Source organism: Schistocerca serialis, chromosome 6 (assembly GCF_023864345.2).
Source record: "Schistocerca serialis cubense isolate TAMUIC-IGC-003099 chromosome 6, iqSchSeri2.2, whole genome shotgun sequence".
Taxonomy (NCBI): Eukaryota; Metazoa; Arthropoda; class Insecta; order Orthoptera; family Acrididae; genus Schistocerca; species Schistocerca serialis.
The window spans coordinates 625,223,549-625,237,090 of NC_064643.1; the positions used below are offsets into that span (position 1 = coordinate 625,223,549).

A 13,542-nucleotide genomic window follows, 5' to 3' on the forward strand; every position below is an offset into this window, starting at 1 on the left:
CAATCCTTCTCAGGAGTTGGTTATTGATGCAACTGATGAAATGATTTTGGACTGGGACACTCATGTACTTGTTGCATTTACCAGTTCCTTCCAAACTTGCTCATAGGTTTTTCTGCCTTTGACATGATATTTTAGAATGGTGTGAAAGTTATGCATGTTTTTGTCACTTTGTTTGTCAAATTCAATAAGTCTGAAGTTCCTGTGTCGTCTTAATACAATGGACACAGAGAATCACTGCCTCAGTGATAGGGATTATGTGTTTTCTATTATTTCTTTTCACTTGATCCACCAAGCCTTTGTACAGACAATGTTTTATATCTTTTGTCTTGTTCATCATTATGTGAACAAAACTATCACAATTGGTTACAGCAGCCTTACGGTAAGTATAGCCTACATGGATGTTGAAATGTTTAAGAGAGGGTTTCCACTTTGAAAACTTGTAGGTTATTATGTGTGCAAACTAAGTCAACACATGGCATGGCAGCTGATGAGAGCAACTGTAGCCTAAATAGGAAATGCATTTACAGTTGCTTGCATCAGCCACTGCACCAAGTGTCAGCTTATTTTGCACAATTAGTTTAGAAAATGCTGTTTTGAGTTTCATGGTTATTTTTTCTTGGTAAATTTAAGTTGAGTCTATCTCTTGTTGCATGGCCATGGACAGAGCTGTTTGTGCAGTAATTACCAATGTTATTTTTGATTTTTACAACTGACTGGTAAATGTATTCACATGGAGCAGTTAAGATCCCTAGCGTTTAGAACAGATCTTTACAATGAGCTCGACTAGAATTTTTGGTTATTATTCTTATGGCTCTTTTCTGGAGTTTGAAAATTGTGTTCATATTTTGTGCATTTGTTCCCCAAAAAAGAATGCAATTGCTAAGAATTGAGTGTACATATTAATAATATGAAACTAAAAGACACTGCATGTTACACACTGATGATAGGATTCTAAGGGCATAACATGCTGATGACATTCTGTTTGCAACTACCTTTGTGTGTTCATACCACTTCAACTGAGAATCAATATTCATTCCTAGAAATTTTACATTTGTTACACAGTCTGTACAGGTGCCATCTACATTTAATTTAACGTTGTCATTTTTCCTCTTGAAACCGAAATTCATGGCATTAGTTTTCTTTATGTTCAATCTCATTTTATTGCTTATTGACCAAAGATAAACTTCCTTGAGAGTTACATTTGCTTTCTCGGCAAGGAGTTCTTGTGTTTTCTCGGTGACAATAATATTGCTGTCATCAGCGAAGAGAATTTTTTCACCATCAGTAACACTGCTGGGAAAGTCATTGATGTATATCAGGAACAGTACTGGTCCTAATATGCTACCTTGCCGAATCCCTATATTAATGTATTTTGATTCTAGTAAGTGTTTTACTAAATGGTTTTTTTTATTTTGGTCCCATTTGATTACATTTTGCACAAAGTGTGTACATGTAATATAGGAAAAGTCAACTTAAACCTATTTTCTTGCAGTATTTAACCTATTTATTACAATTCAATACATCTGAGAGGCAATACTTATAATAATGTTGCACACATTTTCCATCCCTTTTCTTGGTCCTGAAAATTATTTGCATACTACATTATACTCATATTTACATTTTTTCCCCAGTATTCATGTTCTCAAGTTATTTACTTATCATAATATGTTATATTAGTTACAGTACCCCTATAACAGTAATACTAGCATTTTCATTTGATGCAGCTCTCCATGCTACTCTATCCTGTGCAAGCTTCTTCATCTCCCAGTACCTACTGCAATCTACATCCTTCTGAATCTGCTTAGTGTAGTCATCTCTTGGTCTCCCTCTACGATTTTTACCCTCCACGCTGCCCTCCAATACTAAATTGGTGATCCCTTGATGTCTCAGAACATGTCCTACCAACCGATCCCTTCTTCTAGTCAAGTTGTGCCACAAACTTCTCTTCTCCCCAATCCTATTCAATATTTCCTCATTAGTTATGTGATCTATCCATCTAATCTTCAGCATTCTTCTGTAGCACCACATTTCGAAAGCTTCTATTCTCTTCTTGTCCAAACTATTTATCGTCCATGTTTCACTTCCATAAATGGCTACACTCCATACAAATACTTTCAGAAATGACTTCCTGACACTTAAATCTGTACTCGATGTTAACAAATTTCTCTTCTTCAGAAACGCTTTCCTTGCCATTGCCAGTCTACATTTTCTATCCTCTCTACTTTGACCATCATCAGTTATTTTGCTCCCCAAATAGCAAAACCCCTTTACTACTTTAAGTGTCTCATTTCCTAATCTAAGTCCCTCAGCATCACCCGACTTAATTCGACTACATTCCATTATCCTACTTTTGCTTTTGTTTATGTTCATCTTATATCCTTCTTTCAAGACACTGTCCATTCCATTCAAGAGCTCTTCCAAGTCCTTTACTGTCCCTGACAGAATTACAATGTCATCGGCAAACCTCAAAGTTTTTATTTCTTCTCCATGGATTTTAATACCTACTCCGAATTTTTATTTTGTTTCCTTTACTGCTTGCTCAATATACAGATTGAATAACATTGGGGAGAGGCTACAACTCTCTCTCACTCCCTTCCCAACCATTGCTTCCCTTTCACGCCCCTCGACTCTTATAACTGCCATCTGGTTTCTGTACAAATTGTAAATAGCCTTTAGCTCCCTGTATTTTACCCCTGCCACCTTTAGAATTTGAAAGAGAGTATTCCAGTCAACATTGTCAAAAGCTTTCTCTAAGTCTGCAAATGCTAGAAACGTAGGTTTGCCTTTCCTTAATCTTTCTTCTAAGATAAGACGTAAGGTCAGTATTGCCTCACGTGTTCCAGTATTTCTACGGAACCCAAACTGATCTTCCCCGAGGTCAGATTCTACTAGTTTTTCCATTCGTCCGTAAAGAATTCATGTTAGTATTTTGCAGCTGTGGCTTATTAAATTGATTGTTCGGTAATTTTCACATCTGTCACACCTGCTTTCTTTGGGATTGGAATTATTATACTCTTCTTGAGGTCTGAGGGTATTTCACCTGTTTCATACGTCTTGCTCACCAGATGGTAGAGTTTTGTCAGGACTGGCTCTCCCAAGGCCGTCAGTAGTTCCAATGGAATGTTGTCTACTCCGGGGGCCTTGTTAGGTATGATCAAAACAAGTCATTAGTTACCCCTCTTATTCCTAATGCTTCTAATTTATTTAATAGAATCTTGTGGTCGACTGTATCAAACGCCTTAGAAAGATCCAAAAATATGCCTGTGACACACTCATCTTTATCAAGAGCATCAAGTACAGCAATGGCTGACTCTGTATTTTTGCCACTTCGGAAACCAAACTTTGACGTGCTTAAAAGATTGTTTTTATTCAGGTAATTCATTAGTCTGTCTTTCATAATTTATTCTATTTTTTTTGAGAATGCTGACAGCAGGGAAATGGGCCAGTAATTTTCTATGCCTTCTGCATTACCTTTCTTAAGTAAAGGTACAACTCTTGCCTTTTTTAACTGCTCTGGAAATGTCCCTGATGTGAGGGATTCATTTATTATATTTGTTAAGGGGCCTTGTGTAATCCCTATGCATTGTTTCAGTACACACATTGGTACTTCATCTAAGCCTACTGACTTTTTATTTTTTAGTTTTCGAACAGTTTTATTGACTTCATTCTCTGTGGTTGGAAGTAACATCACTGTATTTAGTGCAACATTATTTATAGGTGTTATATTTGTTTTGGGAAATTTTTGCTATAACTTCTTTGCAATACTTGAAAAATGCTCGTTTACATAGTTTGCTAAGTGTTGTTGATCGTTTATTACCATATCCCCCTCCCTTAGCAGTATGTTAGTCTGTGTTTGTTTGCTTGTAATGCAGAGAATCATGTACAAAACAAACTAGAATATATCCTGGCCAATGCATGGTCTGAGAAAGTGTCCACCTTCTCTATAAAGTGCATTGTTTCAGTATTCATTAATGTTCGTATATGAGTACTGTAATATGATGAGAGTGGGCTCATAAACTTTGTATTTAATCCACCACTTATGTTAAATTGATATTTGTAACTAAAAGAAAACTGAAAATATGTAATGTTACTATATAATGGAGCATGTTGTTTAAATAAATAACCTTTAATAGTTGAAAAAACACTATTTATTATTAACCAATCACAACGTACAACCACATCAGCTATCGGTGATCCTCTTTTGTGTAGTGATTCATTCAGAAATAGTCTGTTATTGACATACTCTAGCAGCATACAACCCGCTTCTTCATACATTGAAGAGACATATTTTTAATCCTTGTTTTCTACCCATAGTATTACAATATTGTGTGCAGATAAGTAAGAAATACATGTTTATAATTTCACATTTCAGGGAAGAGGGCAGGAGTGGAGAGGGACTGGTGGGGGACTGGGCTTAAGCTGAGAAGCTCCCCTCCCCCACCAACGGAAGCAAATTACAGGAAAAATAGGGTCAGGCTGAGAGTCATAGAAATCTTAAGAAATGTAATCCATCTAAGAAACAAGTGGCTAGCAAAAAATGTTTTACTGGTTCTTGACTACTGCTTGTCAGTTTGAAAGCCTTAGCACGTTGGATTAATAGAGAAGACAGAATATCAGATAGAGAGAAGCAAGTCTCATCACTGGATCATTTAGTTAACACATGAGCATTACAGAGATCCTCAATAAATTCCAGTGGCACACACAAGAGAGGCACTGGGCATCACAATGAGATTTACTGTTGAAACTGCAAGAGCTTACAGTCCAGGAAGAGTCAGGCAATGTATCACTTCCTCCAACTTAGGTCTTTAAATGACAACTTCAGGAAAATTTGAGTAATAAGAGTTCAGATGAAGCATTACTGATAGTCCTTCATTCCACATGCTACTTCCAAATGGAACAGGGAAAGGCTGAAAGATACCTAGTGGTACCAGCATTCCCTCCAACACACACGTGGCTTGTGGAGTACACACAGCGTAGTCATAAAGTTTTAAGTATCACCTCAAAAATTGAAGTTATATGCTTAATTTTATGCTTGTCTACAGGTATGTATTTCCAGTCCTGATAACCTTGAAATCCTCACATCACAATATCATGGCATGCCTCTAGAGGAGCCAAAACAGAATGGCACAGACTATTAATAAAGTCAAGTATTGTATGGTTTTTTGTTATTGGCAGTGGGGGAAATGTTGCAGCTGTGTGAGACCAATTTGGATGACTTCTTTAGCTGCCCAGACATGCCTGACACAGCTGCAATGTTTTCACCACTGCCAATAACGAATTATCATAAAAAACTCGATTCTATCAATAGTATGTGGCATTTTGTTCTCGCGCCTCTAGTGGCGTGCCACAATACTGCAACATGAGAATTCTGAGGGGTACCAGGACTGCAAATATAAACCTGTAAACAAACAAAAAATCAACTATGCAACATTATTTTTCCAAGGTGATAATTAAAACTTGATGACCACCAATCAGATATCTAGCTGGAGGACTGGGTGAAAGTTGTAGATTGAGGGGCCCACCTGGCACAGGTGGAAACGGTGATGGAGGATCCCTTGAGCAGGTAGTAGGCCCAGTACTCCTTGAAGTCGTCGTCAAGTTCCAGATGCCGCACCATGGACAGGCGCACTGGTTGCGCTCGGATCTGGGGCAGCTCTGGCATCAGGAAAGCGTTGAAAGTCCTGTTGACGCGCACCAACTGCCTCTGTGGGCCGAGAAAATTAGATCAGTTACCTCCCAGCAGGACACATCCTTCATAAATTGGATCTATTGAGGACAGCACACGTGTATAAGAATGAACAGAAGGCGCATGCTCAACTTGAGTAAGGGTTTCTTTTCTTTTCTTTTTTGATTCCACAATCCTGAAGTTGGCATATGAGTAGCAACATGCTGAATGACATCCACTGGGAAGACCACTGGAAAGCTGGAACTTTTCATAAGGAAGGCAGAAAAAGAAGACGGAAATAATATACGACATATCGAAAGAGATCTGTGAACAGGACGCTCAGTGGAAAGGTATCATAATATCATTCTGCTTACTGACACATAATGCTGGAAACTATTTGAAGGACAAAAAACAAATGTGTGGATCATTAGACATACTTGAGTGCTAGATGTAATTATGAAAAGGATATATTACTGTACAGAACATACAACACATGTAAACTACACTCCTGGAAATGGAAAAAAGAACACATTGACACCGGTGTGTCAGACCCACCATACTTGCTCCGGACACTGCGAGAGGGCTGTACAAGCAATGATCACACGCACGGCACAGCGGACACACCAGGAACCGTGGTGTTGGCCGTCGAATGGCGCTAGCTGCGCAGCATTTGTGCACCGCCGCCGTCAGTGTCAGCCAGTTTGCCGTGGCATACGGAGCTCCATCGCAGTCTTTAACACTGGTAGCATGCCGCGACAGCGTGGACGTGAACCGTATGTGCAGTTGACGGACTTTGAGCGAGGGCGTATAGTGGGCATGCGGGAGGCCAGGTGGACGTACCGCCGAATTGCTCAACACGTGGGGAGTGAGGTCTCCACAGTACATCGATGTTGTCGCCAGTGGTCGGCGGAAGGTGCACGTGCCCGTCGACCTGGGACTGGACCGCAGCGACGCACAGATGCACGCCAAGACCGTAGGATCCTACGCAGTGCCGTAGGGGACCGCACCGCCACTTCCCAGCAAATTAGGGACACTGTTGCTCCTGGGGTATCGGCGAGGACCATTCGCAACCGTCTCCATGAAGCTGGGCTACGGTCCCGCACACCGTTAGGCCGTCTTCCGCTCACGCCCCAACATCGTGCAGCCCGCCTCCAGTGGTGTCGCGACAGACGTGAATGGAGGGACGAATGGAGACGTGTCGTCTTCAGTGATGAGAGTCGCTTCTGCCTTGGTGCCAATGATGGTCGTATGCGTGTTTGGCGCCGTGCAGGTGAGCGCCACAATCAGGACTGCATACGACCGATGCACACAGGGCCAACACCCGGCATCATGGTGTGGGGAGCGATCTCCTACACTGGCCGTACACCACTGGTGATCGTCGAGGGGACACTGAATAGTGCACGGTACATCCAAACCGTCATCGAACCCATCGTTCTACCATTCCTAGACCGGCAAGGGAACTTGCTGTTCCAACAGGACAATGCACGTCCGCATGTATCCCGTGCCACCCAACGTGCTCTAGAAGGTGTAAGTCAACTACCCTGGCCAGCAAGATCTCCGGATCTGTCCCCCATTGAGCATGTTTGGGACTGGATGAAGCGTCGTCTCATGCGGTCTGCACGTCCAGCACGAACGCTGGTCCAACTGAGGCGCCAAGTGGAAATGGCATGGCAAGCCGTTCCACAGGACTACATCCAGCATCTCTACGATCGTCTCCATGGGAGAATAGCAGCCTGCATTGCTGCGAAAGGTGGATATACACTGTACTAGTGCCGACATTGTGCATGCTCTGTTGCCTGTGTCTATGTGCCTGTGGTTCTGTCAGTGTGATCATGTGATGTATCTGACCCCAGGAATGAGTCAATAAAGTTTCCCCTTCCTGGGACAATGAATTCACGGTGTTCTTATTTCAATTTCCAGGAGTGTAATTTCATTTCTAAACCACGATATGATGTAGAAAGTATGAGAGATATCTAAAAACAAAACATGAAAGAGAAAAAGAAATGGGAAAAAGTCCAAGGTGATAACAGGAAAAAATTAAAGAAGATAGTGAAAAAACATTATGCTCTGGAGGAAATGCCCACACGCTGTGGAGGTCCTGTCCATTTGACCTTGCTGTTTCTCACTCACAGCTGCTACATAAGACGTTTGGATGTTTAACGTTGTGTTATCACTAGGGCGGCATTTCCATACTGGCTGTCTAGGAACCATAAAGGAGCCTGCACCATAAAAGTTAATAGAAAAAATCTTTCTTTTAACACTGTAAGAGTTGTAGATGTAATAATTTTATATGAGCTTACTCAGATTAATTTTCAGTGGTCAGTTGACATTAAGTAGGCTACCAATCAACTTACAAAGATTGTGCTCCTACATGTCAAATTCCCAGTGGTACCTGATCAAACAGGTGCCACTCTGGTTGTGCTGATGACATTGAAATTGAGAGCCTCATATATACCATAAACACCACCACCACTACCACCAGTTGGCAAAATCACTAAGGCTAACAGAATTTTAGCCTGTCACTAGAGTGAATTTTTCCTTCTCTCCACGCAAAATATTATTATATTGCTATTAGTTTAAACTTACCTGCAAATAACACGTCTTTCCATATCGAGTAACAGAAAAAAAATCCACTTGTTTCTTACTATAAACCAAGTAGTTTGTATACTGAATTACTATTACGAAACTGGGTGTTCTATTCCAGTGCAACCAAAGTACAGCAGCAGATTTTAAGCGTGTTTTTGTTCTCCTCATTTGAAAGCCACCAGAAGCATAAAAATATAAAAATGTCTGAAAAGAATTGTATGCAAATGTATCAAGAACTGCTATCTTACTTGAAGACTTCACACTTGTGATTCAACTGGGTGAAGTCAAGTTACATAACTAAATTGAAGTCTGTAGAAAAACTGCTGGAGGACCAGCACTACTTCTGTAATTACTGTGGTATCATGTACTGATATCATCCCATGGGCATCTCAGAGTTGGCAATGGAATTGCAAGTTTCAGCCAGACACCAATAGCAGTCATGCAGGATCCAGTGGGCCCAACGGTGCATGCCTGCTGCGACACGCCTCCAGTGGCACTGAACTACGAGCTCCATGTGCCACCACTTTGTAGGACAACCAGCAGCAGTCAGATAACCAACTCACATTTGGAGCCTCTTCACTACATGATGCTATGCAGACACCACTTAGTCACAGTTTCAACACCGTCATTTGTGTCTAGTTGAGAGAGCCTCATCCATGTTGCTATTGTATTAGCTGGGCTCTTTTTCTTGCTACATTATTTGTAACAAGTCTTTGAACACTTGGAGAAAGCTACCAGTTAAGTAAAGTTTTTGTTTACAGTATTTACTTGTTTGCTTACCATTTCTGCTCCTATCCAGTTTTCCTATGACAATCAGGAAAGTGTTAAATAGTCAACAGCTGAAGGCTTGTTCAGAGAGGGGGCTGCCCACTGCAGTCAACCATGGTAAACAAATGTACTGCAAAATGGCACTCGTTGTGGGTGTCACCTATGGTGCAGTAAAAGTGAGTAGCAAGTAGTTCTGACAACTATCAACTTTTGCTTTTATTTGCACTCTCTTCAAGGAAGTGAAGAAAGTGATTACATCATATTAATAGTAAACTAGACAAATGTTGCAAGTTTCACCATCTTTAAAAAGAATTGTGGCCATGTGAATACCATTTCTTCAGTTATTTTCACATGTGTTGTGAACACTTTGAAACATTATACAAACTTATTTTACATAAAATCTTGCCTATCTTAAGCTGCACAATGTTAATTGTCAAGGCAAAATTTGTAAATGGGAAAAGAATTAGAGATTCGAGAATTATATTAAATTATGCTTTCTGAGGCAGATAGAAGGCAAGACAGATGCATTGATCATGGATGACCAGTTTGACTTTAGAAGAGGTGTAGAGACATGAGAAGCAATACTCAGCTTATGATTAATTCTTGAGAAAAGACTAAAGAAGTGTCAAGACAAATATATAGCCTTCATTGACTTAGAAAAAGTGTTTAACAAGGTTGAGTGGTGAGAACTTCGTAAGATGCTGTGAGAGACTGGTATAAAGTATGAGGACAGAAAAGTAATGCAGAGACTGTATAGAGAAAAACTGGCTGTGTAAGCTGTGGAGAACATCAAGAAGCAGCCACTATTAAGTGGGATGTATGACAGCACTGTTCACTGTCGCCTGTCTTGTTCAATGGATACATTCAGAGGGAAATAGTTGATGCTAGAGAGAAATTAGGAGCTCTAGGTGTGCAGTCCTAAAGCATAGACTGCTTACCAAGCAGTACAGTGCCATGAAACGGCATCAAGAAGGTAATGACCCACATGCCAATAGAAAGAGTGGGCAACACCACACCTCCAGGAAGACAGAGCTCAGTGCCCGCTGTCAACACTAATTTATGAAGCCAACCACCAGTGGTCAACCCAGTTTGGTCACAGACTTTGAGAGCATCAGTACAGAGTATTAGAAAGACTTTACTTAGCCTGTATTCTGTGATTCATAATAGAGACTAAAGTACTTGCAAGTAGAAGGCACAGGTAGCCACTTCACTACTTTCTAGAAGTAAAGTGTCCTTCTAATTAGTAAGTGTTTTGTACATATGATTTTGGATTCCTGCTACTGGTCATCATAACTTCCCTCCTCCTATGTTTGTGTTGGTTCTGACGTCCTGAGTAGCCAAAACAGCAATAGGAGGAATTAAAATTAATGGTAAGAAAATAGACTGCTGAGAGTTTCTGATGATATTACACGGTTAACTGAATATGCTGAACATTTAGAAGTGAATATGAAAATTAATGAAGGTAAAACAAAAGCTTATTGGTGAGCAGACAAAACACTGTTGCCCAAATGCTCATTTAACAATGAGGAACTAGAGAATGTCAAAACCTAGGATGTAAAATTACACCAGACAGAAGGTCAAGGAAGGATACTGCAAACCGAACCCACCAGGCAAAAGCTGCTTTTAAGAAGAAAAGAAATCTTTCTTCTTCCTAATAGAGTCATTTAACAAAATAAACAAAAGTATATTAAACAAAATAAATAATTACCTATTCTTCTGGGATGAAAAACTTTGGTCATTTTGTTTATACTTCCCAACCTTCACAGACAGCCGCTGTGGGAATGTGACTGGCTCCTTATCAAATTTACCTGGAGGATTAACGAGGAGGATTGGTGTGCCGGCCAGTCTGGATGGGGTTTTTAGGCACGTTCCCAAATCCCACTAGATGAACAGTGTGCTGGTATCCACATTGTGTGCTAGGTTCTTTCAGCTGCTGAAGAAAATTGTAGGACACAGACCTAAGACCAGCACTGGTTAACATGCCCTTATGGTGTATGTATCTCCTTATTCCTCCTTACGCTTATCCCTTGCATGTACATAATTTGCTTGGAAAAGGCTTTAGTTGTGCGTTCTGTATTTCATCGCTAAAAAACTGAACATGTCAGATTTTTGGCAACCCTAGTGTACAGGCCTAATTTCTAGATATATTACTGTGTCAGTTGAGCGGTACTTTACTCAGTAATATTCATGTGGTGGTCTGTATTAGAGAAGTATGCATTTATTTATGAATATATGGAATAAATTAATAGTTGTTTGATTCACAGTCATTTAGTGCAGGTGCCCGCTTCCTGTTTGACCAGGATGTACTTGTAAGTGTGTATTTAGGCATGCCTTTTAGTGCAACAGTCTGCAGAGTTGGGCAGACTACCCACACCTTGCTGGTGCATGTTGCATGGAACTGAGGGCAAATCTATACCTGTGCAGGAAAGTGCATATGATGTTACGTGAATGCTGGTGATAGAAGCCAAAGTGTTCACTCACGTGTGTGCCTTCAAGCAGTGAAGATGTCTGCAGCTGTGCACTTCAATGCAATGCTGACTAATCAATTTTGAAAATAAAGAAGGTATAATAAGACAACTTGGTGCAAAACACTTGAGTGTTGCAATTTAACAATATGAGTTGAAGCCATGTCTTTTTGACAACATGAGTAAAGACTATCATAACAGGAATCAATGTGACACAACATTAAATGAAATATGCTGTATGATAAAAGCTGTTAAAAAGAGGGTACTCAGCAGACAACAGTAAAGGAAATTAAAAATAAAAACTCTGCATTCACAGTACTGTACCACTGGGAAAGACACGTCATTGAGACCTCAAGGGGAAACTGTGCTGGCAGTGAGCATATTTAAGCACCAAAAGGATAGTTTTTTGATAGACTTTGATTCACCAGTGGCTTAGAGCAGCAGATACCATCTCGGAAAAAGTGTACCGAGCGAGGTGGCACAGTGGTTAGCACTGCACTCATGTCCGAGAGTCTGTATCCAACATCCAGATTTAGGTTTTTCTTAATTTTACTAAATCACAAAAGGCAAATGACAGGGTGGTTCCTTTGAAAGAGCACAGCCGATTTCCTTCCCCATCGCTGGAAGAATCCGAGTATGTGCTCCATTACTAATGACCTTGATGTCGACAATACATTTAAACCTAATCTTCCTTCTTCCCTTCTTCAAAAGAAGTAATTGGTTTTTCTCATCACAGTGTCCTGCTTCGTTAATTTTTGTTGTGCATGGTCCAGTAGAAACCTCTAGTTATCCTCACCAGTTCTCAGTTAATTTCGAAATGAGTATTTGTGTTCTAAAAGAAGTTGTTTTCGAAGAAATGTCAGACTTCCCCTCTTCTCTCTCCTGCTCATCCATTATTTCACCCATAATGACCGTTTTCTTATTTTGTCTTGTTCACTGCTACAGAAAAAGCAAGAACTGCTGATTTCCTTTTAGAATTCAACGCCATGATATTCTGCACTCTGTCTTTGCAGTACTGATGAGCGCTTTGTGGTTCATCTAACTATACGAGACTTTTTTTTTCATTCTCTTTAGCGTGCGCTCTATTAGCCACTTTAAGGGGTAGTCCACCTTGAAAATTTAAAAACATCGATTTTTTCGGCTTAATATGTTCTCTGGGACATATACTCTATTGTACACTCAAGCTCATAAATTAGGGATAATGCTGATACAAGGTGAAACAACGCTCTGGTGGGCGGTTTGCGGGTTTAAATCACCTTGGGATATGACCGTGCGGTGCATTTGACCTGTAGTGGTCTCACAGTGGCGCTGGCAGCAGTCCACATACGCAGAGGTGTGTTGGTACATGTCAGAGTATAGTGCAGTGAGTAAGTGTGCAGACGTTTCCAGACGTGCTAATGGTGACTGTGTGGCTCAAAGAACACATATTGATGAGGTTACGAGGGGTAGAATACTACGGCGACTGGAGGCTGGTCAAACACAGCAGGTCTTAGCACGGGCCCTCCGTGTGCCACAAAGTGTGATCTCAAGGTTATGGCAACGTTTCCAGCAGACAGGTAACGTGTCCAGGCGCTACAGTATGGGACGTCCACAGTGTACAACACCACAAGACGACTAATATCTCACCATCAGTGCCCGCAGACGGCCATGGAGTACTGCAGGTAGCCTTCCTTGGGACCTTATCGCAGCCATTGGAACAGTTGTCTCCAGACACACAGTCTAAAGACGACTGAACAGACATGATGCATTCCACTGACCCCTGGTCACAGGAGAGCCTGTAAAGCCTGGTGACAAGAACACAGCACATTGTCATTGGAACAGTGGTCCCAGGTTATGTTCACGGACGAGTCCTGGTATAGTCTGAACAGTGATTCTCGCCGGATATTCATCTGGCATGAACCAGGAACATACCAACCCCTTAATGTCCTTGAAAGGGACCTGTATGGAGGTCGTGGTTTAATGGTGTGGGACAGGATTATGATTGGTGCACGTACACCCCTGCTTGTCTTTGACAGAGGAACTGTAACAGGTCAGGTGTATCGGGACATAATTTTGCAC

At 40.9% G+C, this 13,542-nt stretch overlaps 1 protein-coding gene across 1 annotated transcript in view; it reads right to left on the reverse strand.

The window, feature by feature from the left end:
- Positions 1 to 13,542, reverse strand: part of LOC126483874 (uncharacterized) — a 300,856-nt gene that overhangs the window by 67,929 nt on the left and 219,385 nt on the right. Inside the window, exon 3 of the mRNA XM_050107119.1 lies at positions 5,523 to 5,704. Coding sequence (XP_049963076.1) covers positions 5,523 to 5,704 — 182 coding nt within the window. The remainder of the gene's footprint in view (positions 1 to 5,522; positions 5,705 to 13,542) is intronic.